This window comes from Thamnophis elegans, chromosome Z (assembly GCF_009769535.1).
Source record: "Thamnophis elegans isolate rThaEle1 chromosome Z, rThaEle1.pri, whole genome shotgun sequence".
Lineage (NCBI taxonomy): Eukaryota > Metazoa > Chordata > Lepidosauria > Squamata > Colubridae > Thamnophis > Thamnophis elegans.
In genome coordinates this window covers 109,489,517-109,512,693 of record NC_045558.1, presented here as the reverse complement: position 1 = coordinate 109,512,693, position 23,177 = coordinate 109,489,517, and the positions used below count along the sequence as shown (strand labels likewise).

The following is a 23,177-nucleotide window of genomic DNA, read 5'->3' as shown; positions in this document are numbered from 1 at the left end:
ATTAAAGCTTTATATACATGTCAACTATATTATCTTCCATACCTCTGTGATCTGCACACATCCCCACACAAAAGGATACTAATTGCTGATTTTGTCTTTTTAAGAAAATATTTCTAACAAACTGAAACGATTCTATGTTGCAACAAGAAAAAATAAAATAAAACAGGAACCTGTGCCCCAATTAACAAGATTACTTTTTTTCAGTTGAGTGTATCTCATCTACAGCACAACGAGAATGCTGAACTAATAGAAAACAATAAATAATAAATACTAAAGAATTTCAACATCACACTGTAATTTTCAATATATCTTTATTTTTTATTTTTTTATTCATTTTCTAGTTCTGAACATACATAGTTTGTGGACATTGCATTGACAGGGTCAAATATTTTTTATTATTTTGTATTATTATTAACAATAATAATACAAATAGTATGTGAAATTCTTGTCTTCTAACTTGAACAATACTTATCTCATTTCATATTCCTTTTATGTTTCCCCATTAATTCATTTAAACATAAATAACATATCTTTGTGCCTGATATTTATTATCTCCTTCTAGGTACCGTCCTCAAAATTATGAAAATCACTCATTATTCCACAAAGGTTTCAACGTTCCAAATGTGTGGAATTACTAATATCACCAATTATTAAAAATATTCAATCTGTCATGGGATTACAAAATATATTAACACACTTTTAAAATTAAGTAGTTATTTTACCTAATCTTAGATTACCATCCACTAATCTGCATTTATTGGGATTTATTAATATATTTTCTCATTATCCATCATCCCTGAATCTTTCTAGAATTCAATCATTTATTGATTGAATTCAACCTTATATATCTCTCTCTTGAGTTCTTATATCTCATTTTAATTTTTTTATATCTACTAATCTTTCCCTTCTGAGTGTCTTTCATCTCTTTTTGTTGCATTATTTAAATCTCTTTTGTTGTTTGTTTAGCTAGGTTTTTATCTTTTCTCTCGGTACTGTAATAAACTGGGGGGCTTTTGCTTCTCATTTCTATTTTTGCTGTTTTCAAATTAATTATTTTATAACTCTTAAAGGGGATAAAGAAAGACCATTAAATGTTCTCAGATTTTCCCAATCTTCTTCTCACAACAGAGTCAAGGCCAGGCCATTCTCCAGATGTTGCTGCTTCTATTCTGTGTATTAATCTTTGTATATATTAGTTTAACTTCCCTTGACTATTTCTACATTAGTATGGCAATACTTCTCTTTCACCCATAGATGGCTCTCTTATATTAAAACTCAATAATAAACAGTATGTTTAAGACAGCTGATTGTCTGTAAGTCTAAAAAATGTAAAAATATAAAAATGCAAATAAGCAAATAATAAATAATTTCTCATTGAAGTCACTTTCAAAATATTTGAGTCCCCCCCCCCCCCCCATTTTTTCTGTATTTTATAGTTTCTTTGGGATTTTTCCACTTTTTCTCTTCTGGTTCTTTTTTTCTCTGGGTGTTTGGTGTGCAGCTAATTTAAGCTTATGAGTCTTCTTTTCATATTCTTTTTGTTACTGCAAGTCATTATAGTAAAAGTTGTTAATTATCTCAAACAGTTTCAATCACCTGTCATTACACTGCTTCTGCACAATCTTGGTTCCCCATTGTCTCATCTTTCTTGACTTGCTTCAGACCTAATGAGGTATTTGCAGATTTCTCATGGTCAGCAAAGTGCTCCACCTTCCTTCAACTCCCCTTTTGGGAGGCTATGATCCTGAAGGGCTTCCTGGCAGCAGTTACCGCTGAATTTTGTGGGTCTCACTCGACACTGCCATTTTCAAGCTGTAATTGGAGAGGCAGTAACTGGAAGCTTTTATATCTTTATTTTTTAATTATTATTTATTTTTTCAGCTCATGTCTTTCATATGTAGCAGGCCAAATGTATATGGATTGTGCCTCTGTTTTTTCCCAGGGATGCTCCACTTTGTTGGATATCCAGTATAATGTAATAAAATTATGTTACATTTTGAAAGGGATTTGGTTGATTTAGATGTCAGATTATGGCCACTATATATATGTTCCAGAAAAGGAGCATAAAATGTGTATAAAATACAAAACATATAAAATGGAAAGAAGGAAGGAAGGAAGGAAGGAATTGGCAGAGAGAAAACAGAGAGAGAAACACACACATAGAGAGAGGGAGACAGAGAGAGAGGGAGAGAGGGAGGGAGGGAGGAAGAGAGAGAGAGAGAGTGCTTAACTCATAAATATACTAAGCTATGTCACTAAAATGTCACTCCAACCCTCTTCTGGTACAATTGAGGATGCTGCCATTGCAAAATTGACATCTTCAGGGTTTTTTTGCTGATTAAATGCTCTCTTTTGTTCAGCTCAGGTCTCAACAGAATAATGTAGCATTTGGGACCAAAGATACACCCCAGCAATCCGGCACTAGAGGTTAAGATGGAGAAGATCTCCACAGTGACCATGTATTTTCCTTTGGTGCTCAGGTAAGTTGGAACAAAGGTCAGCCACACACTGCAAAACACCAACATGCTGAAAGTGATGAATTTGGCTTCATTAAAAGTGTCTGGCAACTTCCGGGCAAAGAAAGCTACAGTGAAGCTGGCAATGGCTAGTAATCCCAGGTAGCTCAAAACAAGATAGAACATGATAGGTGATGACTCATTACACTGAAGGACAACTTGTTCACTCATTGAAAGCATATCACTATCTGGGAAAGGAGGGAATGTTGCAAGCCACACAACACAGATGCCTACTTGAGGAAAAGTGCAAGAAACAACAATTAAGCTGGCCAGTCGTTTCCCCGTCCACTTCTTCATCTGGGATCCTGGCTTTGTGGCCATGAAAGCCAGAACTACAATAAGGGTTTTTGCCAACACACAAGAAACAGCCATGGTGAAAATGACCCCAAAAGTAGTTTGGCGGAGGAGACATGTTATTGTTAGTGGTCTGCCAAGGAACAGCAATGAGCAAAGAAAACAGAGCAGAAGTGAGATGAGAAGAAGGTAGGAAAGATCACGATTGTTTGCTTTCACTATGTAAGTATTGTGATGCTTCCTAAATGTCTTCAAGATCTGAATAGTAGTAGCAGACAACAAGACTGTACAAGTAACTATGCTCATAACCAGCGGTTCTTCATAGGACAAATAGCTAATGACCTTTGGAATGCATCCATTCTGTTGCTTGTTTGCATATTGATCTTGTGGGCATTTGAAACAATTGTCCATATCTGCAAAAGTTCACAAAATTAAAAGGGAATTTTTTGTGAGTTTTTAATTCTTTCTTTTAGTTGTCTAGTAGCAGTGGAATATTTAATATTTTTAAAAATATGGGCAAATTGGTAAAGATGTAATGGTTCATTTGCTACTGAATGAATGACCTTAGAATAACAAAAAATAAGAAAAAACATCATTTTTTATGTGACAAGTTGTCAATGTTTTCTTTTTTTTAAAGAAAGTATTCTAAAGTACATGGACAACAAAGCAAATGATGATATTCATGAATAATATTGTGAACAATATCAGGTGGCTAAGCAGAATGAAAAGAATGAGTGTTGTATCCTGGGCAGTATGGTTCCAGTAGATGCAAAACTGGGATACAAACTCAAGGTGGATGAAAGTTTGCTGATCAAAGCTCCCCCATTTTCCTTCAATCGAGGTGGAGAAAATATCTCTGAAACTAATGGTATCAGTTAATATAAATCATTCTCGAGTAATCCTAATTTAGAGACGGCCCAAACATGTTAAACAACTATTTGGCATTGTCATTTCTGCCACAATTTGTGGGAATCCTGGGTGGAGGGATCACTGGGTGGGTGAGGGACAATAAACCTATACAGTGATGACACGGGAAATGTGGAGGGGTGATGACAACTTGACAAAGGCCAGGGAAGGATGGAACCACACATTTTGCCAATACTCAAAGGCCCTGCAACCTGAGAATGGAAGATAGATTGCCCCAAAATCTCACTGATTCTCAAAAAGACCCTGTGTGGCTCTTCATTGGCTGAAGACAAACTGGTCTTGATGAGAGGGCTGGAATAAGGGGGAAAGCATATAATCTTTCATGTGGAAAACTTAATTCTAGCCTGACTTTTCTGCAATCAGCAACCCTTAGGAAATTAATGGAGTCAAGGTTCTTTCTTTCCCAAATGACCTGACAGGAACAATTCTGACAGGTTTTACATCTCATTTCCTCAACACACATGTAGGACTCTGTATAGACAGTGGTTATTCATATTACAAGAAAAGTAGGAAACAGCTATAGAAAAACATGTCACAGCCCTTTGTTGTAGTTGTTGTTTGATCTTTTATTTTAACTAACATCTCACCTGTTTTGTTAGAAATCCACCCTTTTGGACAAGGCACACAATTGTAGCAACAAAATGGTTCTCCCCCCTTTGTTTCTTTCTGATAGCCAGGCTGACAATTGGCATTACACACAGAGATAGGTAGTGTCTGTTGGCAAGATAAGATGAAGAGAATCATCCTCAAAGATTTGGTCTCAGAAATATTAATGCTTGGGTATAGAATAGTAACATTTTCAAGTTGTTAGTAGAATGTATCTTACTAGAACATTATTTCAGATAAAATAAAATATTCCTTAACATTTAATAATTGCTTTAGCTGAGATTACTATAACTTAGGAAAAAGTGTCAATCTTTTGAGAGAAAGATAATCTTTTCTCAAAATACCCAGTAAAATATTATTAGCATCTCCAACTTAGTATTGTATAATATATCATATTATTTATGGCCAATATTGACCAAGGAAGAACTTAAGAAAAATTTATTCAATCTTCTGAAGCCTTTTCTTGGGTTTCTTCAACAGGCTGCACCTTGAGCGAAATCCAGAGAACTCTGATCAAGAACACAAACATTATCTGGAAGAACTGATATTGGAACCCTGCAAGGAAGAGAATGTATTTCAAACTTAGTTCACTGATATTAATGGCATGAGGATCCGTAAAAAAACCAAAATCAAGTAGATGAAGTCATTCTATATGTGATAATAAGATGTTATTTACATGGTTAAATCCAGGATGCCATACAATATCCTCTTCCTTGATGGTAAGTTCTTTGTGTGAAGGGGCCCATGGATCCATCCTTCCAACTTTCAGTCCAATGAAAGATTCATTTGGGAATGTAATCCAATTAATGATGTCAATTCCTGCAAGTAGAGAGCCCTCATGATGAAAGGAAATTTTTTCTCCAGCACTGTTATTAAATGATAATGTTTCTAGTAGATTAGAAAGCTGAAATGGGAGATAAAAAGGCAAAAGTTAATGAGGTTTTGCTGGATCCGGTTCTGGATCTAGAGACAATGTAAAGGAAGGTCACCTGACATAAAAACTGTCATTTCAATATCAAATAGGATTCCTTTATTTGTTAAACTTACTTTCATCGTTATTTTTCTAGTCACATTTTAAATTGTTTTATCTTGAAATTCGCTATCTTTTGGTTTCAAACCAAAACATCAGAATTTTCATAAAACACCAAATATGAGTGAAATACTATGGTTTTTAAATTCATGGTCATCATACAACTTTTAAACTCCAGTAGTCTTTATATCTTATATGACTATTGTGTTGCATAGCTTGATGTTCTTCATTCTTTTTTAACTGCAATTTCAGCTCTTCTGTGGAAATGAATTCATGATGGCAATGAAACATTAACAAACAAGCATTCAATATTGATTTCCTGTAAAATGAACTATAGGTTTTCATCAACTATAATGGCTGGGACGAAAAGATACTGCAACTCTGCCAAATCAAAAGTACCACATATCATTCTTTTCTTTTATAATTTTAGGTCATTACCTGCCAGATCTGTTGTGTGAGATATTTTTTTCTTTCCCTTTCATCCATTGCCTTGTTTCTGGATATTGATTCATAGATGACATGTAAGGATTGAGCCGCAGCATAAACAGCATTGTAGATGCTATAGCTTTGGCCTGTAATTCTCATGGGAAAGACATGCTCAGGAAGGTTCTCCAGTCTTTCCATCCCTGTGCAGATATCCCTATTCTTAGGATGGAACCCAGAGCCCTGGAATGGACAGTGAAATGTCCGAGCCCAGAAATTTCTGATAAAACCATCCCCTTCTGAATTCAAAGGGTTTCTGTTCTGGAGAAATTGCTGGAATCCCTGGATTTCATCAGAATGGACTGTAAAGGAAAATGAACCATGGAATTCAAGTATTGGCCTCGCAGCAGGTGCAATGATGTTTTTCAGCTCCATCCCAACGGTTAGAAGCCAAACATGGCCTTTAGTTTTTCCTATAATTTGCCCAAATTTAAAAGATAGCAACCATCTCAATAAAATCATGGAACGCAGGTCTCCACTGAAAATCAGAATCTTGGCTTTGCTATTCATGACATCACAATAAGATTTTTCTATACATTTCATGCGGTTTTCACCATGACACAAAACAAATGTGTATACCTTTGCAGTACAGATACCATTTTTTGCAAATTCTGGAATGATAACATTCATAACAGTCTCTAAATGCATCCCATTGGCAATAAAGAATGTGATCCAATTCCAGTTGAAATGCTGCAGTAATTTCATAATCCCTCTATATTGATGTAGAAGATTTGGAGTCATCTGATAGTAGTAAAGAAGATGGTCCTTTTCTGTCAGCACCATTGCAGAGCCATAGATGAACTGAAAAGATATTCAAATAAGATATACTGCTTTTCAAATGATCATGAATGTCTACTATTTTAATAGGTTATAGAAAGTAGTTGGAAGTGGTCCTGATGTTGTGGTGATCTCCATGGGGTTCCATGGAATTGTGTGGAATTTGACTTGTCACGAGGTTCCAAAGGACCCAAGTCATCCCGGAGGAGTAATGAAGACAGAGAGAAAACTCTGTTGATCACAAGGAGACCACAAACCCCTTGTTTGATCTGGAGGAAGCTCCCAATCTGGTGGGAAGAAAAAGATGGCTGTTGTGTGCCTGACGGAAGCTGTGACAGCCGACCAATGAAGCATGCATAAAAACTGAGGAACAGTGTGGTTGATCTTAGTGAGACTTTTCCAAATTCTGTTGAGGAACTTGCCACCTAAAATCAAAACTGGGTATATTGGGTCTCAAAGAGAAGGATGTGGAATTCTTTGTTTTTCACTACCAAAAAATTGTGGTGAGCAATCTTGAGAGATATCTCTAGAAGTTTAAATAGTGAAAAGAGAACCTTTCAGGGAAGAAAAAATTGTTTAAAGCTAGAAATGTCGGACTGCGTTTTTTAACTACAATATTTTCTAAATTGTAAATTTTTTGAAATATGAAAATCTGACTCTTGGGACTTTTAAAAAGCTTTGCATCAGTTAATACAATACAAGTTAATGAGAGAGGAAAAATAAAGAAACAGAGCAACAGTGACATCTACACAGGGAGAAAAACACAAAGAGGTAACAGTGAGTGAAAGAATGACCTTGAATGTCTGCTGAAGATTAGCTTTTTTGCTGCAAATAATACCTGCACTGGCAAATTGTTTGTATGGGACAGCAGAGACAAAGAGTGAAACACTTCAAATTTTTAAACACTGTAGCTCTTTGAACTTATGTGGAAGCTTAATAGACAGAGTAAACAGAAACTGGGAAATAGCAGGGAATTACTACTTTCCTTTTTTTTTCCCCTGAAGTCTCCTTTTGGTGATTTATGAGCTTTCGATTTTGAACTCTGGGGCTTGGTCCGCTTATGTGGATTACAAATTTATCAAGAGGAGAGAACAGTGTTTGAAGAAGTTGGGGACTAACACACATTTCTTTTAAAGAACAAAGAGAAATAAGAGCAATTACAACAACAAGACCTATCTACAAGTGGAACTATGGAAGAAGAAATAAAACTGCTGTTAATTAACAGAAATGGACTGAATTTTCCTAAGAAAAGGAAAAGGACTTTTAAAAAAATTAGGAAATCTAAAGTAATATTTAATTTCTCTTCAAGAGCTTTACATCAGAAAACAACATAACACATTATTGGACTATCCTAAAATTGGGAAATTATACCCTTTACTAGCACAGCAAAAAAAGAGGGGTTGCCTTATATATTAAAGAAACAATAAATGCTAGACAAATGTTTGTAGATGAAGAGGGGAGAAGTTTGATGGTGGAGGTAATAATGAACCATAAGCAGATACTTTTGGTAGCAATATATGTATCACAACTACCATTGAACTGGTGCTGATGTTGGATGTTGCTGCCAGCATCCCAGGTATCAACCAAGTGTCTTCTTGAAATATAGGAGCTGAGCTTTTGTTGTTGTTACTAATGCAATGAACATTGTTGTAAATATTTTTATTACTATTTCCTAAAACTATTTGTACCCAGACAGCACACTGTTTAATTGAAAATGATATTTTATGTTATAAAATAAAATAAAAAACTTGAAGAAAAAAGAAACTGGGACTTTTTCATTATATAATTTTTCATTGATTTTTTGCATTTATTACAATCATAGAACTTTAATAATATATGAGCCCCTTAATCAAACTTAATGCACCAAAGAGATCTTTAGAGCCAAGGTGGCGCAGTGGTTAAATGCAGCACTGCAGGCTACTGCTAGATCAGCAGGTCAGCGGTTCAAATCTCACCGGCTCAGGGTTGACTCAGCCTTCCATCCTTCCGAGGTGGGTAAAATGAGGACCCAGATTGTTGGGGGCAATATGCTGACTCTCTGTAAACCGCTTAGAGAGGCCTGAAAGGCCTATGAAGCGGTATATAAGTCTACTGCTATTGCTATTGCTATTGCTATTGCTATCTTTACCTTTCCATTAAATTGTTCTCCAATTTCCAGTTTTTTTTAAAAAAAAATATTATTACATTTTTCTTTAACATATTTAAGTATTTAGTAAACAGTGCATTGTCTGTTTTTTTAAAACATATGTAAAATATTAAAAGTAATAATATTCTTTACTTGCACATAATAATATTCTTCCTACTTCTAATTTGTACCTTTATTATCTGACCATTGATAAAATAAATCCCAAGTTAAAAATATTTGTGTCTTCTTTGTGCTTTATATTTAATGTTAACCTACTCATTTCTGCACAATATAATATAATGTAATAATATATTTTAAATATATTTTTATCTGTAGTGGTTTCCTCATTTTTCAGTGTTATGCAAATACAATTTTCGCTGTGGTCAAAACATGTAATATTAAATATACATTCACTTTGTCATATTTTTCTGGCAATATACCTAAAAAAAATATTTCTGGCTTTAAAACTATGTGTTGCTTTGTCAGTTTCCCTAACCAGATTTGTATTTCCATCCAGAATTTTTTTACCTCTGAGCATTTCCCCCACTTATGGGAATATGAACCCTATATCTGCTTGCATTTCCAACATTTGGTGGACATGGCTTTAAACATCTTTGCTAGCCTTGCTGGAGGCAAATGCCACCTATAAAATTTTTATACAGATTTCCCTTGTAGGTGGTTGCCATTGTGAATTTATAATTTCTATGCCAAATTTTTTCCCATTTATCTAGTTCTCTACTGTATTCAAAATTTTTTGCCTATGGTAGCATGGTTTCTTTCATTTTTGCCTTCCATCCTTCCGAGGTGGGTAAAATGAGGACCCAGATTGTTGGGGGCAATATGCTGACTCTGTAAACTGCTTAGAGAGGGCTGAAAGCCCTATGAAGCAATATATAAGTCTAACTGCTATTGCTATTGCTAAGTGTTGTTGGCTCCTTATAGTAACAATATGTCTTTACATCTTTTCGTATCTCAATTGTATTGTGGCCACCATTCAACGTCCACCCCTTAATTTTGTCATTCCTGTTCGGTTTTAAGTTCCCATTTCTCATTTAAAATATCTTTATACGTTACATTTTTTTCCAAATTTACAACATTGTATCACTGATGTATCAGTGCTTCCATTGTGGAAAGCCAGGCTGGTATTTTCATATAATTCTTTGCTTTACCTTTTTCTCATATTAAAAGTAGAGCATTCCTTACATAATGAAAGTATCTATATATTTTATTAATTCCATGCCACAAAAAGGCATGCCATCCCTATTGAAGATCATGTCCCTCCAACTGTAGCCATCTCTATTTCTGAGATTTATCGATTATTCACCCAAGTCAGTGCCGAGGCCTGGTAATAAATCTCCAAATCCATTGTTTTGGATTCCTGGAACATTTTCAGTCTTATTCTTGGTCTTTTTCCTTGCCAGACATATTTCAAAATTGTTGCATTTAGTTCATCAAATGCATCATCTAGTTTGACAAGAATGGTTTGAAGCAGAAACAATAGCTTTGGCAGGACATTTATTTTTATAGTTGCTATTCTTCTTAGTTTTAACAGCTGGAAGGTTTTTTTTCAATTCTCCTAGTCCACTTTTATTTTTTGTATTAAGATTGTATATTTATTTTTTTTAATTGTTTTACCTCAGGCTGTTAAGTAAATTCCCAAATATTTTACTTTCTTAACTACCTGAAACTATATTTTTATTTCTTCTTTCTTTCTTTCTTTCTTTCTTTCTTTCTTTCTTTCTTTCTTTCTTTCTTTCTTTCTTTATTTATTTATTTATTTATTTATTTATTTATTTATTTATTTATTTTCAGTCCTGCCACTTTTTCATATTCCTCTATTTATTCCATTAGCCTGGAGCCAGTTTCGAATGCTTCTTCTAGAATGAACATTTTCTAATGCGGGTTCTAGAATGAACACCAGGTAATCTGCAAATCCCTGTAATTTGTATTTTTTCTCTTTTGATTTCCATACCTTTTATTTCTGAATCTTGTCTAATACTTCTATTTAACCCTTCCAATGTTAATATTACTATTCATATAAAATTTACAAATTTTAACAAATCACTTTTTAAGTGGAAAAAATGAAATTCATTCCTATTTTGAAATAACATAGCAGTTAGTGATTTTGAGCAAAATATCTTTCTTCTAGGGTAGAAGTATTCTAGATATAGTAAAGCAAAGCAAAATAAAAGAAAGCAAAGTAAAACATCTATTTCTGGGATTAGAAATCACTGCATTTTACCATTTTAAAGTATTAATTAGGAATGCAGTTGCAAATCATTAAAATATATTTCAGTCTGTATGTTATTTCACCTCTTCCAAATTTTGATGACCATCAATGCAATGTCATATAGTTGTCACGTAACTGGTAATGAAATTACATAAAAACCAAGAACTACCTTTTTGAACATTCCTCAAATCCTGAGAATTTGGCTTTGATGGGCCATACACCATATACAGTTAGACCTCTAACAGACTTTAAACTCTTAGAGATCAATTTGATTGTGCAAGAATAAAATCATTTCCCCATCCTCTTCTATGACATCTTCCTCTTCTGTCAATAGCATCTATGGGGAATATCTGTAGGCATGAAAAACCTCTCATGCATTTTCTGTCTCCTTCTCTACATAGAAATATCCCACCTGTGGAATCTTGTAGATGCTCAAAATATTGGGTTTCTGATAGGAGCGTTCAGAAGTCAGATCTTCAGTTACTGCCAAGAGGGTATCCTGGATGCCACATTTGTAGTTGGGCATAAGGTTGTTTTTCAAAGAGACAAATTGTATTGCAGCATGATAGGTCCATTTGGAACTTAGATAGCTGTCATAAATATTGAATCCTAGTGTAATGTTTACTAACATCCTAGGGTTGTCATTGATTTCCTTTACAGCAAAGGCCAAAGCTAAGATTTGCTGGTAATTCTCTGTCACTATTCTGAAAAAAAAAATCGTTTAATGTTTTCAGCATTTGAAATTTTATTATAGTATTGTCTGGTTTTTTATTAGTATTTTCTATTATAACATTTTCTTGTTCATTAAAAAATTGTTTTTTAATTTGATTAAAAAGACCACTGTTCTTCAATATCCAGTGTATTTAAGAATAAAATTTCCAAATGTCTTGGTATTTGAACTTTCTGAGCTTGATGGTGTTTTTGTAGATATTTCATTATTCAGACTAGCTAACTTCACCAATCCTTGGGTAAAAAAATGTCTGCAAGAAAATAAGCAAGTTTAGAGAGCACCAAGCAACCCACATTTGAAATCTGGGCTACAAATATTCTTTTTTATTTCCTAATGTTTGATCAACTATCTCTCCTAGTAAGCGTAATGGGGTTAGCCCAGGTTTGCTTAAATGACATTTTTTCTTTATTACCACTCTTCAAATTATAAGGGAAAAGATGCAAAAGTATAATCTTGGAAACATAAGCGAGACTCTCACAGACTGCCTTACTAAGCTAAGGTATTTGGGGAGGGATTTCTTTCTTTGAGTTGAATAGATCACTTTTTAGTGATGGTAGGTAGATGCTTTTGATCTTTATAATAAGAAAAAACTAAAAGAGGAAAAATTATTTAAGAGACAGCTATAAAGTAATGGAAATTTTAAATGAAAATAATGTAAGCAGTCAATTTCTCACAATATTGTCCAAATATATTTAAAAAATGCAGGATATTCATCTACACACATCGATTCATCTCATCTCATTGGAAATTAGGTGAATAGCAGTAGAATCGTGAAAAAATCTACATCTAAATATTTTTGTTCACAAGTCCACAATTTAAAATAATTTTCTACAAAATGAATCATTTAATTTCAAAACAGACATTGTAAAAAAAATATTGGCATCAATGGGGAAAACAAAAGGGGGTCAGAGTATATAATCACTTCTTTCAGAAGGTAAATAAATAGACAGTAATTTCAATCAGATATATTTAGAGAGTCAGTTTGAAACAGGGAGACCATGATTTTGGTCAATCATTGGTATGAATCAAGAAGTTGACTTTGAGTTATTCATAATCTTTTGGCACTAGCAAGAATACAGCAAGAAGCCACTAGTGAAAATCTTGCTAAGGATTTAAGAATTTATGTAGGCAGTCAACTAGACTGACAGTTCCCTTCAGGAAAAAAATAAGTCACTACTTGGATTCACTAACTACTTCTCATAGAAGACAACTATTCCATACTGTTCCCCTTTGCCTGGCTGAATGGAATTATAGTGTAAGAAGTTTGTTTTACCAAATATGAAATATAAGTAGGAAAGAGAAAATATAAGGAAGGAATACCAACGTCTCAGATAAGTTAGGTTCGAGTGGAAGTTGATTGAAGTCCAGTTTATTACCCCTGATGATAGACAAGGAAATGATACCTCCATAGATGAAATCTCCTGACTGTGAATATCTGTGAACTCTTGGTGGGGAATGCCATACCCTACATTTAGCAACCTGAGTTTGGCTTACTGTGTGAGGAAACAGAAGCAACAGAAATATTAATGTCAATATTGTGAATTCAAATATATCCTTCAAAGATGGTTTCGTGTGTTCTATCATTCCTTGAATTATTGTGAGACTTTCTTACAGCAATTTTGTTATGCTATAGCTAGAAAGGATTTTGCGTGCATATTTATTCTGATCATTTTGGAATTAAATCTGTATTCCATGTGGAATGACTAAATAGCAGGTATCAGTAATAACAGCACCAAAACCTTACATCTGTTTTATCTGTTCATAACATCCCAATTTCCCTTTTCTATTTTATTTATTCTGATATATAATTAGTGGAGAGAAAAGGCACCATACTTGTGTCAATGTAGTATAGGGATTTCAGAGTACTATGAGGGAGAACTTTTGTGTGCTTGAATTCCAGGGTCCAATGTCCCCAACATCTTTTTAAATCATTAACCTACCTCCCTGTTTTCCTGTCAGTTCGGGATCCTCCCTGACCTTCCTTCCTACTTCCTTGCCTCCCTCCCTGCTGCCTGCTTCCTCACTGCCTCCTATAGTAAAACTAAACATATATTTTATGACCTCCCATGTGACTGGTGGATATGATTAGGTGGCCATGTGATTGGGTGGGTATGGCTAGGTGATCACAATCCTAGCCCCCCCCCCCCTGAGGATTCCACCATCTGGACCTTTAGCAATCTCCCAAAGGGTCAAAGGACACCAGACTCCATATACAGCTCTGAATCCTTAAGGCAAACCAAATGCAAGTGGTCCTCACCTAATGGCCAGTTGCTTAGCAAGTGTAATAATTTATGACTGACCTCCCCAGAGCTAGTTGATCTGTTTTTGGAGTTTTGACACACACACACACACACACACACACACAAACACACACACACACACAAACACACACACACACACACACTGAGAGAGAGAGAGAGAGAGGGGGGGAGGGAGGGGGGGGGGAGAGAGAGAAAGACACATTTGAGCAGCAACAACATCCCACACAGTCATGTGACTGAGATTTTCTATTTCTGAGGTTTTTCCAACAATTCCTTCTAGTTTCCAGTAATAAATGCCCATTGGGGAAAAAGGGGTAGTTTAACAACCATAGTTGTTCATTTAATACCACAAGGTTTACTTAATGGCCATGGTTATTGTCTAATGCAGTGGTCTACAACCTTAAAAACTTAAAGAGCAATTTTCCTCTTTTCTTTTAAACAGGGTTGTCTCTCTATCTCTCTCCTTATTCCCTCTCTCATCTCTCTCTTTATCCTTCTCACTCTCATCTCTTTCTCTCTCCCTCTCTCATCTCATCTCCTTTTCTCTCATTTCTTTCTTATCTCTTTCTCTTTCCTCACTATTTCACTCGTTCTCGTCTCTTTCTGTTTCATTTTATCTCTCTTGGTTTCTATCTCTCATCTTTTCCCTCTCCTCCCTCACTCTCTCTCACTTCTCTCTTCCCTCTCTCTCTCTCTCTCTCTCTCTCTCTGTTCTTTCTCTCTTTATCACTTGTCTCCTTGTCTCTTCTCTTTTTCTGTCACTTCCGTATTCTCTCTTCTCTCTCTTTCTTTCCCTCCACCACTCACTCTCTGTGTCTCTTGTCTCTCTCTCTTTCCCTCCCTCCCTTTCTCTCTCTCTCCCTCCCTCCCTTTCTCTCTCTCTCTCTCTCTCACTCACTGTCCATCCTGGGGGATGGGAAAGAACCTTAAAATCGGTGCTGGGGGGTGGGAGCCTAATGCAGCTATGCTTGCTGCTGCTTAGTCTCCTTGATGCGCCAAGGCAGGAGGTGGTAGTTTTGTTTGCTGCCTAAAAGGTCTGGATGGTTGAGCAAGAAAGCGAGCCAGCTGTCTCTAATCTGCAGTTTACTCATGAGCACCATTGGCCTTCCTCTCTGCCTCTCCTGGCCAATAGTGCTCATGAATAAACTTGCAGCTAGGATCTCCTGTGTGCTTCCCTTGCAGGCCAGGCCAGCTTAGGAAAACACAAGGAAGGTCTCCATTGCTGTGATCTCGTGCATCCTTCCCGCCCCCCCCCCCGCACCCCATGCGCATCAGTCCATCTGCTGTGGGTATCACCTTCTGCCAGCTTGCCCTCTCCCGTTATCTTCAGACTTACCTTTGTCATCAGCGGTGCACAGAAGTATGCAGAATTGCAGCTAGGTAAGTAGAGGTGGACCCGGCAAGGTGAGCAAGTACCAACTGGGAAGGGGGCAGGGCCAGAAGTCACTACCAGTTTGGCAGATCAAGCCAAATTTCCCTGAAAAGTTGACCCAAACTGGTGCGAACTAAGTGAATACCACCTCTGAAGAGAATGCTTGTTTCTTGAAGAGTCAATCCTCTTTCTTGAAATTAATAGAACAATGATATGGGAATAATTTTATATTCTTAATCCATTTAAATCTCCGGGGCCAGGTGATAGCTAGATAGACTTATACACCACTTTACAGTGCTTTACAGCACTCTCTAAGCAGTTTACTGAGTCAGTATATTGCCCCAACAATTTGGGTCCTTGTTTTACCAAGTTCGGAAGGATGGAAGACTGAGGTGACCTTGAGCCTGGTAAGATTTGAATGCTAAATTGCAGGCAGCCCGCAGACAGCAGAAGAATCCTGAAGTACTGCATTCTAACCACTGTGCCACCTTGATACCCTTCATGTATTATTTTTGAGAAATGTTGGGAGATGAATAAAAGAAAAAAATAACTGAAAAAGATCAAATGTTGCCCCTTGAAGAGAAATAAAAGAAATGGAAAGGTTTAGCCTTTTTGAAGATAGCTGGAGAACTAATTAGGCTTAGTAGTTAAGGTATCAGGTTAAACTATGAATTGCAGTCCTGTCTTATGCATTAAACCAACACAATTATTATATTTGAAGAGCCACTTTGGTGTAATTTCCAAGGCATAAGTTTAAAAAACTGGGGGATGGTGAGTTCTAGTGCTCCTTTAGGCACAAAACCACTGACTGACATTCGTCATTCACCTTTTCTCAGTTTTTCTACTCAATGGTAGAAAAAATAAACAATAAATAAAAAGTGAGTAAACATACAAGGGTCTAAATTACAATATTGCAAACACTGTATCTTCAGCCTAAAGGTGTAGAGGTCAATTCTTGGAACATTATATTGTAAGGAATTACAACATTAATATTATGGTGATATTTTCATTATATCAAAAAGACATTAAAGATAACCCCATCCCCTTCAACTTAGTGTATAGATGTGAATCATTTAAATTGGGAAATATGGAAAAATAAATTAAAATAAAGATTTGTACATCCAGATAAATACAATAAGGCCATAAAGAATTTTACACATAGTACACATTGGGCTGGAATTGTACATTGAAGGGGGGAGGGAGATAATGCTCTTTCATTTGGCAGCAGTTGTTGCAGCATAGCAGCATTTCTATGTTGGATGACTTTTTTTAATTGAAAAGTATTCTCATTATATTATGAGGGAGAATGTTTTGCATGTCCAAGAATTCCAGGGTCCAATGTCGCCAGCATCTCTTAAAATTAATAATATGTCTCTCTGCTGTGTTGTGAGATCTGGATCCTCCCCCATCTGCCTCCCTGCTTCCTCAATCCTCCATGCTGACGTCTGTCTCATTGCCTCCTATAGTAAAACTAAGCCAATATTTTCTTATCTCCTAAATTGTTAATGATAAAGAAACAGGTAGGTGACAGGACACATTATCCTGTCCAGGCCACCAATCAATTAGATAACTGTTGCATTGCAATATGTTTGTGGCAGGGATGGAGCCCTATGTCGGTTGGTACCGGTTCACTTTGCACATGCGCACACCATGTGTTGCTTGCGCATGTGCAGTTGAATGAAAATTGTTCAGCTGACCCAGGCTAAACCTGGAGCAACCCACCTCTGGTTTGAGGGCAAGTTATAGGGAGAAAAGCAAAGGCTATCAACTGTCCTGAGTCATTTTTGGTGGCACCTAAAGCAACTGAATTGAGGTTTCAGTCCAATTAAAACACTATAAGAAGGATTCAAGAGAAGCTCCATTCAGAGCAAATTGCAGTAGTCCATTGCTGACAGCAGGGCAACCTAGAAGTAAGAAGAATTACAGGACATTTAGAACAATGAATCAGTGGAACAACTTGTCTCCAGAAGTTGTGAATGCTACAACAATGGAAGTTTTTAAGAAGAGATTGGACAATCATTTGTTTGAAATGGTATAGGGTTTCCTGTCCGAGTAGGGGTTTGGACTAGGAGAACTCCATGGTCCCTTTCAACTCCTCTTGTCTTGTCTTTTTTTCTATAAAGCTTTTAACTGTTTTTTTACTATTTATACTTTCCAATGCATGAATGGTGTGATACCAGCTTATCATAAATTTCAATACAAATAAACATAATATTATTACTCATAGTTATCACATTTCATTTTCATTTTTCATATTGTTTATGCATACTTTTTACTACCACCTTTCAGTTTCTTTTTATATATATATATATTTATTTTTGTTACACAGACAATACATACAGACAACAATTAAAAAACAAAAAAACAAAAAAAACACACAAAAAAGATCATCATATACAACTCTTCCTTCTTTCCATATTGTAGAAAGTGTATCAGCTGGTTACAAAAGGCTTTTGTGCGTCTCTTCCTCCATCATCAAATATAATTCATATTAATTCAAATATCTTAACTCAAATATTTATTATATTAACATCATCATACCTCCACTTTTATTTAACTATAGTTATTTAAACATCCTTCATCCTCAAATATAGCAAGATTCAATACATAACCACATACTGGCATTTTCATTTACTTATTTGTAAAATCCTCCATTAACATTAAATCCTCATATCCTGTTTTAGCTAAACATCCATAATATTTAATTCCAAAATTTTCTAATCCTCCATGTATATAATTTATTATCATTATCCTTTCTTTATTTAACTATATCCTATATCATAACATTTCCCCCTATTAGTTAAAATTTATCTGTATCTGGTTTTGTTTTTATATTATAATTATTATTGTTATTAATAATCTTTATATATAGTCCAAAATATTTCTAACCTTCCCTTCTCCTATCCAATTATTACTTATCATAACAGCTCAACATTGTATACATTACTATCATTATCAATTTTTATTTAACTATACCTATTACCACTTGATTTAACTAAGTTTAGCTAATTTTGAATTATACTCTTCCATCTATCAACCTGTATCTCTCCAATAACAAAACAATCTTATATCTACTGCCATTTGTGGATCCAATTCTCCAAACATCTTTTTAAACAAGTTTGTAGGAAATGATCTTTGCACCTTCTTGTTTGTAGTATCTTTCATATAATGTTGACGCCCTCCTTTTGTTTCCTTTATCAGCTAGTCTTTAATTCTCAACAGTGTTATCAAATATTTTGCAATTTAGTATTTCATAGTCCATAAGTTCTTTAATGCTTTCTTCTCCTTCTATGTCCTGCCCTTTGAAATAAATTTTCTCTCCATTTAATTCCTCTTCAAATATTCCATTCTTTCCTCCCTCAGAAATAAACCAATTGCCATGAATATCCACAACTCAAACTCTTTATCTCCATTTTCCATTTCAATTTTTTGACTTTCCATCTTCTTATTTTGTATTTGATGAACATCCTCAGTTTTTTCATCACAATTTGTTGCCAAATACACCAAATAATCCAATTTTCTCTCAATACTTTCCTCTGTATTAAACACCCTCTTCAAAGCTGAAAGTATCGCTTGGAGAGATGCTTGAAGAGACGCCATGTTTATACGTAGTTGTATTTTTTCTTAAAAGCTCAGCAAGACTGAAACACTCGCAAGTGAAAGCAAACTACAAAGGAACAGCTGTACAATCTTATCAGATCTTAAGCCAGAACAGCCAAGCAATAAAAGTGTGGAGATGTAAACAGTCAATTTGTAGTTTTCGGAGAGTCAGAAGAAATGTTAGAGAAAACCATCCATTTGAAAAGGTTTATTTAGAATCAATCCATGTAAATAACATTTAAAAAGTAAGATAACCACTGTCCAGAACCATTAGAAAGATAAAAATCACCGCTAAGTTCTTCTATTCTTTGATTTAGGTTAGTTTTAAGATTTTTTTAGGCAGTCCGTTTTTTTTAAGCAATAAAGGTTTCTTACCAGCTTAACACTTCTCCATATTGCCCTGACTTTGTCAGCCTTGAAAGACTGGAATTTTTACTGCCAGCAGAAGACTTTAGGCCTCCTTTTCTCAGAGATTTTGCGATATCCCCGAGATCAGCAAGATGTAATTTTCCTGTTCACCATCTCTTCAGGATGATTTAGGTCCGTTGGAATCCCCCAGCAATAAAAGTAACAAGTGCGATCTCAGAGCTTTGAGATCGCACGTCGTTTCATCACGGCATCAGGTTCCGCCCCCACCTTTCAGTTTCTAAAGGTTGGGTGGCACCTTGCTGTGAGTGACATAGAGTTGACCATGGCCACTCAGTCACATGACCCTCCAACAAGTCATGCTCACTGAGCTATGCCCACAGGACCACCTGCAGCCTGTCACTTTATGGTCCCCCTCCCCTTGCATCAATATATCCTGAAGGGACACTGCAGTCTGTCTCCCTTCCAAGTAACTCCACTGTGACACCATCCCTCTGCCACAGTAGGCTGTTCTCCTGGCCAGGTCCAGCAATAGGGTGTGGCCACACAAAGGAAGGTAATAGGGTGCATGTGTATGGCTGGCGTGAAGAACAGAGCAGCAACAAGATTTTTTCAGTTCTCTTTTGTAGCCTGTAGTTTTCAGCAAAAGAAGACTGCAGCCATCACTCTTGTTCAATGCAAGAAGCCTCCAGCCACCACTGCCAGTTCAGTTCCAGTTGGCAAAAATGTGGTAGCTGGAGGATTCTTATGCCAAAAAGGAAGCTGCAGGCTTCTTGAGCAGATGACTACCCAAAAATACAGTTTGAAAAGGAGACCTGAAGAAGTCCCATCACTGCTGTCACTGCCTTCTTTGGTGAGGGGCAGATAAGGCAAGTAGCAAATAGATGGTGGAGTGAGCAGCGATGAACAGAGAGTGGGCAGGTGGGATGGCAGCAGCCAGAGGTGGTTTTTACCAGCTCAGCAAACCAGTTAAAATGTCTTGTACTTGTTCGCCCAAAATGGTCAGAATCAACTGAATACCTCCTCTGGAAATGAGATGTGGGCTAGAAAACATAGCTATAAAATTAGACAGTGGGAAAGGGTAAAAGAGGGAGAAAAACTTAGTTTGCATAGTCTGAATATAGATCTAGAAGTAGATGGAGTAAAAGAGAAGAATATGGAAGGCAAGCCAAAAGAATAGGAAAAAAAGTTTAAATGCAGGCAAGAGATGATGGTTAAAGAAAAAAGGGAGAAAGGAAAAGATTTACCATGAATATATGTCTATAAAAACATGTGTATTAATATTAGATATAGGCTGGGTAATTATTTTTTATGTATTGTGACAGACATTAGGATCATAGTCTATCATAAACAGATATCAAGAGTGAAATAGTGGAATTATGAATAAGAATAAAGAATTAATTGGAAAATTAGAGATGTAATTATGGTATTATTATATATGTATAAAATATGATTAGCAGTGAAATGGTAAAATTAAATAATGGGTTATTATATAGTAAAAGAATATACCTTAATGTAAATATGTGTATTAACAGTAGAATCACAGGGATTGGAAGATTGGAAAGAACATGAATAGATGTACTGTAAATGTTTAAATGATTGTGATTGGGACTCTTCTCTGTAACTAAAAAGGTTAAATCATGGCAATCGGACCAAACTGTGCATGTTACTTTTCATTTTGATGATCATCTAGGCCAAAAGTATATAAAAACGTTAAATGATCTCTTTGGTCCAGTTGCCAAATTTTTGTGATGCATTCAGCTCAGTTTCCCTATGTTAAATCAATGTAATAACAGCTGCATTGTCTCCCAGCTTATCTCTTTGCATAATTCAAGGGCTGGTTATAAATTTTAAAGCCCAAACTAGCACAGAGCAAGGTTATTTTCAGAACTTTCTTGGAGTATCTGCACATTCGATTAAATTGGATAAAGAGGGCATTCTGTATGACCAATTATTTAAATGTTGCCACATAGAGGAGCTTTTCCACAACAGCCCCTGCCCTATAAAATCTTCCTCTTGACAACCAACAGGCTAAATGGTTTTAACATTGTGGAAATCCTTGAAGATATGCTTTGTCTGGCAGGTATTAAGCTACTGAGGGTACTGGTGGATTCTAATTTTTTTGTTACTGGTTTTGTGGCTGTGTCTAGGTGGGGGGCATGTGAATGAGTGGGCATGGCCAATTTGACATCACTCACGCACATTCATTCACATAACCCCCCAAAGCCACACCCACCGAAATGGTCTCAAATTTTTTGGGGATTCCAATGAAGCGAAAGGGGGGAAGAGAGGGGGGGAAACTCCCAAAAATAGACCGCTGGAGGATTTAGGATGTGTAAGTCAAAAGAATCGAAACATTCAACTTTGCAGCCTGGAGGCCATGCCTGTGTTTATAAATCAGAGGGCAAGTTGGGGAGGGAGGCAACTACATGTAGGAAAGAGTGTGAGATAGTAAAAAATGTAGATGGAGGAGGAACTGGCTGCAACCCCCCAAAACACCTCCAGGTGCAGAAGGGGCCATGGGAAATCACAGAGCCTGGATTCCATGTGTGCACATGTGCCCTGTGGTTGTAATACTGTGGCCCAAAGGACCACAGAAAGACAATTCTGGATTGTATCAACAGATCCTGCACCAATCCTAACAACACAAAGGACTAAATATTTCTTTATTAGATTTATATTATCTCTTTCCTCAAGAAGTTCAAGGTAGCCTCCAGTATGCCCCAGCCAATTCAAACACCACATCTCCTTTTTGAGCAGGTACCTCTTCCTCTTGTTCTCCTTGACCTGGCTGAGCTCTTCCTGGCTTTTGCTGCTGTTCATTGTCTCTGCTATTAGATTGAAATGCTCTCTGTGCTTCTCCTCACCTGTCCACAACAGGTCTAAGCTGAGGGGTCACAAATTGGCAGACTCAGCATGGCGAGGGATGGGGAAAGCTGCGGGGCTCATACCCTGGCTGCCAACAGTTCCCCTCAGCTGCATGCAGAGGGAGCTTCCACCCCCACTATGCCCCAGGTTCCCCCTTTTGCATTCTGTTTTTGTGCTTTCAGGTGAAGCAGAGGAGCCACTCGGCTTCATCGAATTCCTGCAATGGGTAAGTTGAGTATTGGGAGGTGCCCAGCCAAGCAGAGCCCTGGCAGGCTGTGGAGCACAGAGCCAGAGTGCCGTGCAGGGCCAGCTTCCCTCCACCCGAAGACATGAAATGGAACAAAAAAGGGGTGTTTTTACGGTTGCGCCTAGTTCCTCTTCCGCCCCTGTTCCAAGCCAGAATTGGGGGGACTTTCCTTCCTCCCTCCTGCCCTGCTTGCACAGTCCAGTGCCCCATCTGCATTTTTTCCTATCTCCCATCCTTTCCTTCCCATTGTTCTCTCTCCCACCCCACTGGCCCACCTGATTTATAAACACAGGCATGGCCTCTTGTCTGCAAAGTTGAATGCTTCAATTCCTTCTAGGAAACATATGGCTTTTCTTGGCTCTGCACACCACAGCTTGTCTAGGCCTTGCTGGCTAGGCACCTCCCATTGCTACCACTCAACTTATCCATTGCAGGAATTCGATGAAGCTGAGTGACTCCTTGCCAAGCCGTAGATCCAAACTAAACCTGGACATTTCCCATTGCCACTGCCCTTTCCTACTTCTGCCCTCTCCTGCTGCCACCACTGCCCACTCCTGCCACTGCCACCCTCTATGTCATGCTGCCACTGTCCCCACCGCAACTGCAAGGGGGCTAGGCTAGCACAAAAACTTACCTGTGTGTAGGCAGGAGGAGGCAGTTCTATGGATGCATGTGGCAAAGGCGAGGCAGGGCGAGCAACTACCGATTTCCCCAAACCAGTTGGAACCGAGAGTAACCCATGTCC

The 23,177-nt window shown here is 36.9% G+C and overlaps 1 protein-coding gene across 1 annotated transcript; it reads right to left on the bottom strand.

Annotated features, from left to right (window-relative positions):
• Positions 1 to 2,255: 2,255 nt before the first annotated feature.
• On the bottom strand, positions 2,256 to 22,140 carry LOC116521316 (vomeronasal type-2 receptor 26-like). The gene is made up of 6 exons (XM_032235999.1): positions 22,082 to 22,140; positions 11,401 to 11,692; positions 5,812 to 6,657; positions 5,020 to 5,247; positions 4,325 to 4,451; positions 2,256 to 3,223 (listed from the first exon to the last, which is right to left on the bottom strand). Exons 1-6 carry the CDS (start codon positions 22,138 to 22,140, stop codon positions 2,256 to 2,258), a joined length of 2,520 nt encoding a protein of 839 aa, XP_032091890.1.
• Between the last annotated feature and the right edge of the window lie 1,037 nt (positions 22,141 to 23,177).

Bases quoted from the DNA above. Each gene is read 5' to 3' on its own strand.
- LOC116521316 (XM_032235999.1), bottom strand. From the start codon at position 22,140: ATGAACAGCAGCAAAAGCCAGGAAGAGCTCAGCCAGGTCAAGGAGAAC. The intron at 6,658-11,400 runs GTGGGATATTTC...ATATCTTTTCAG, and splicing joins GCATCTACAAGATTCCACAG to TTCATCTATGGCTCTGCAAT. The intron at 3,224-4,324 runs GTGAGATGTTAG...GAACTTTTGCAG, and splicing joins GTGGATTTCTAACAAAACAG to ATATGGACAATTGTTTCAAA.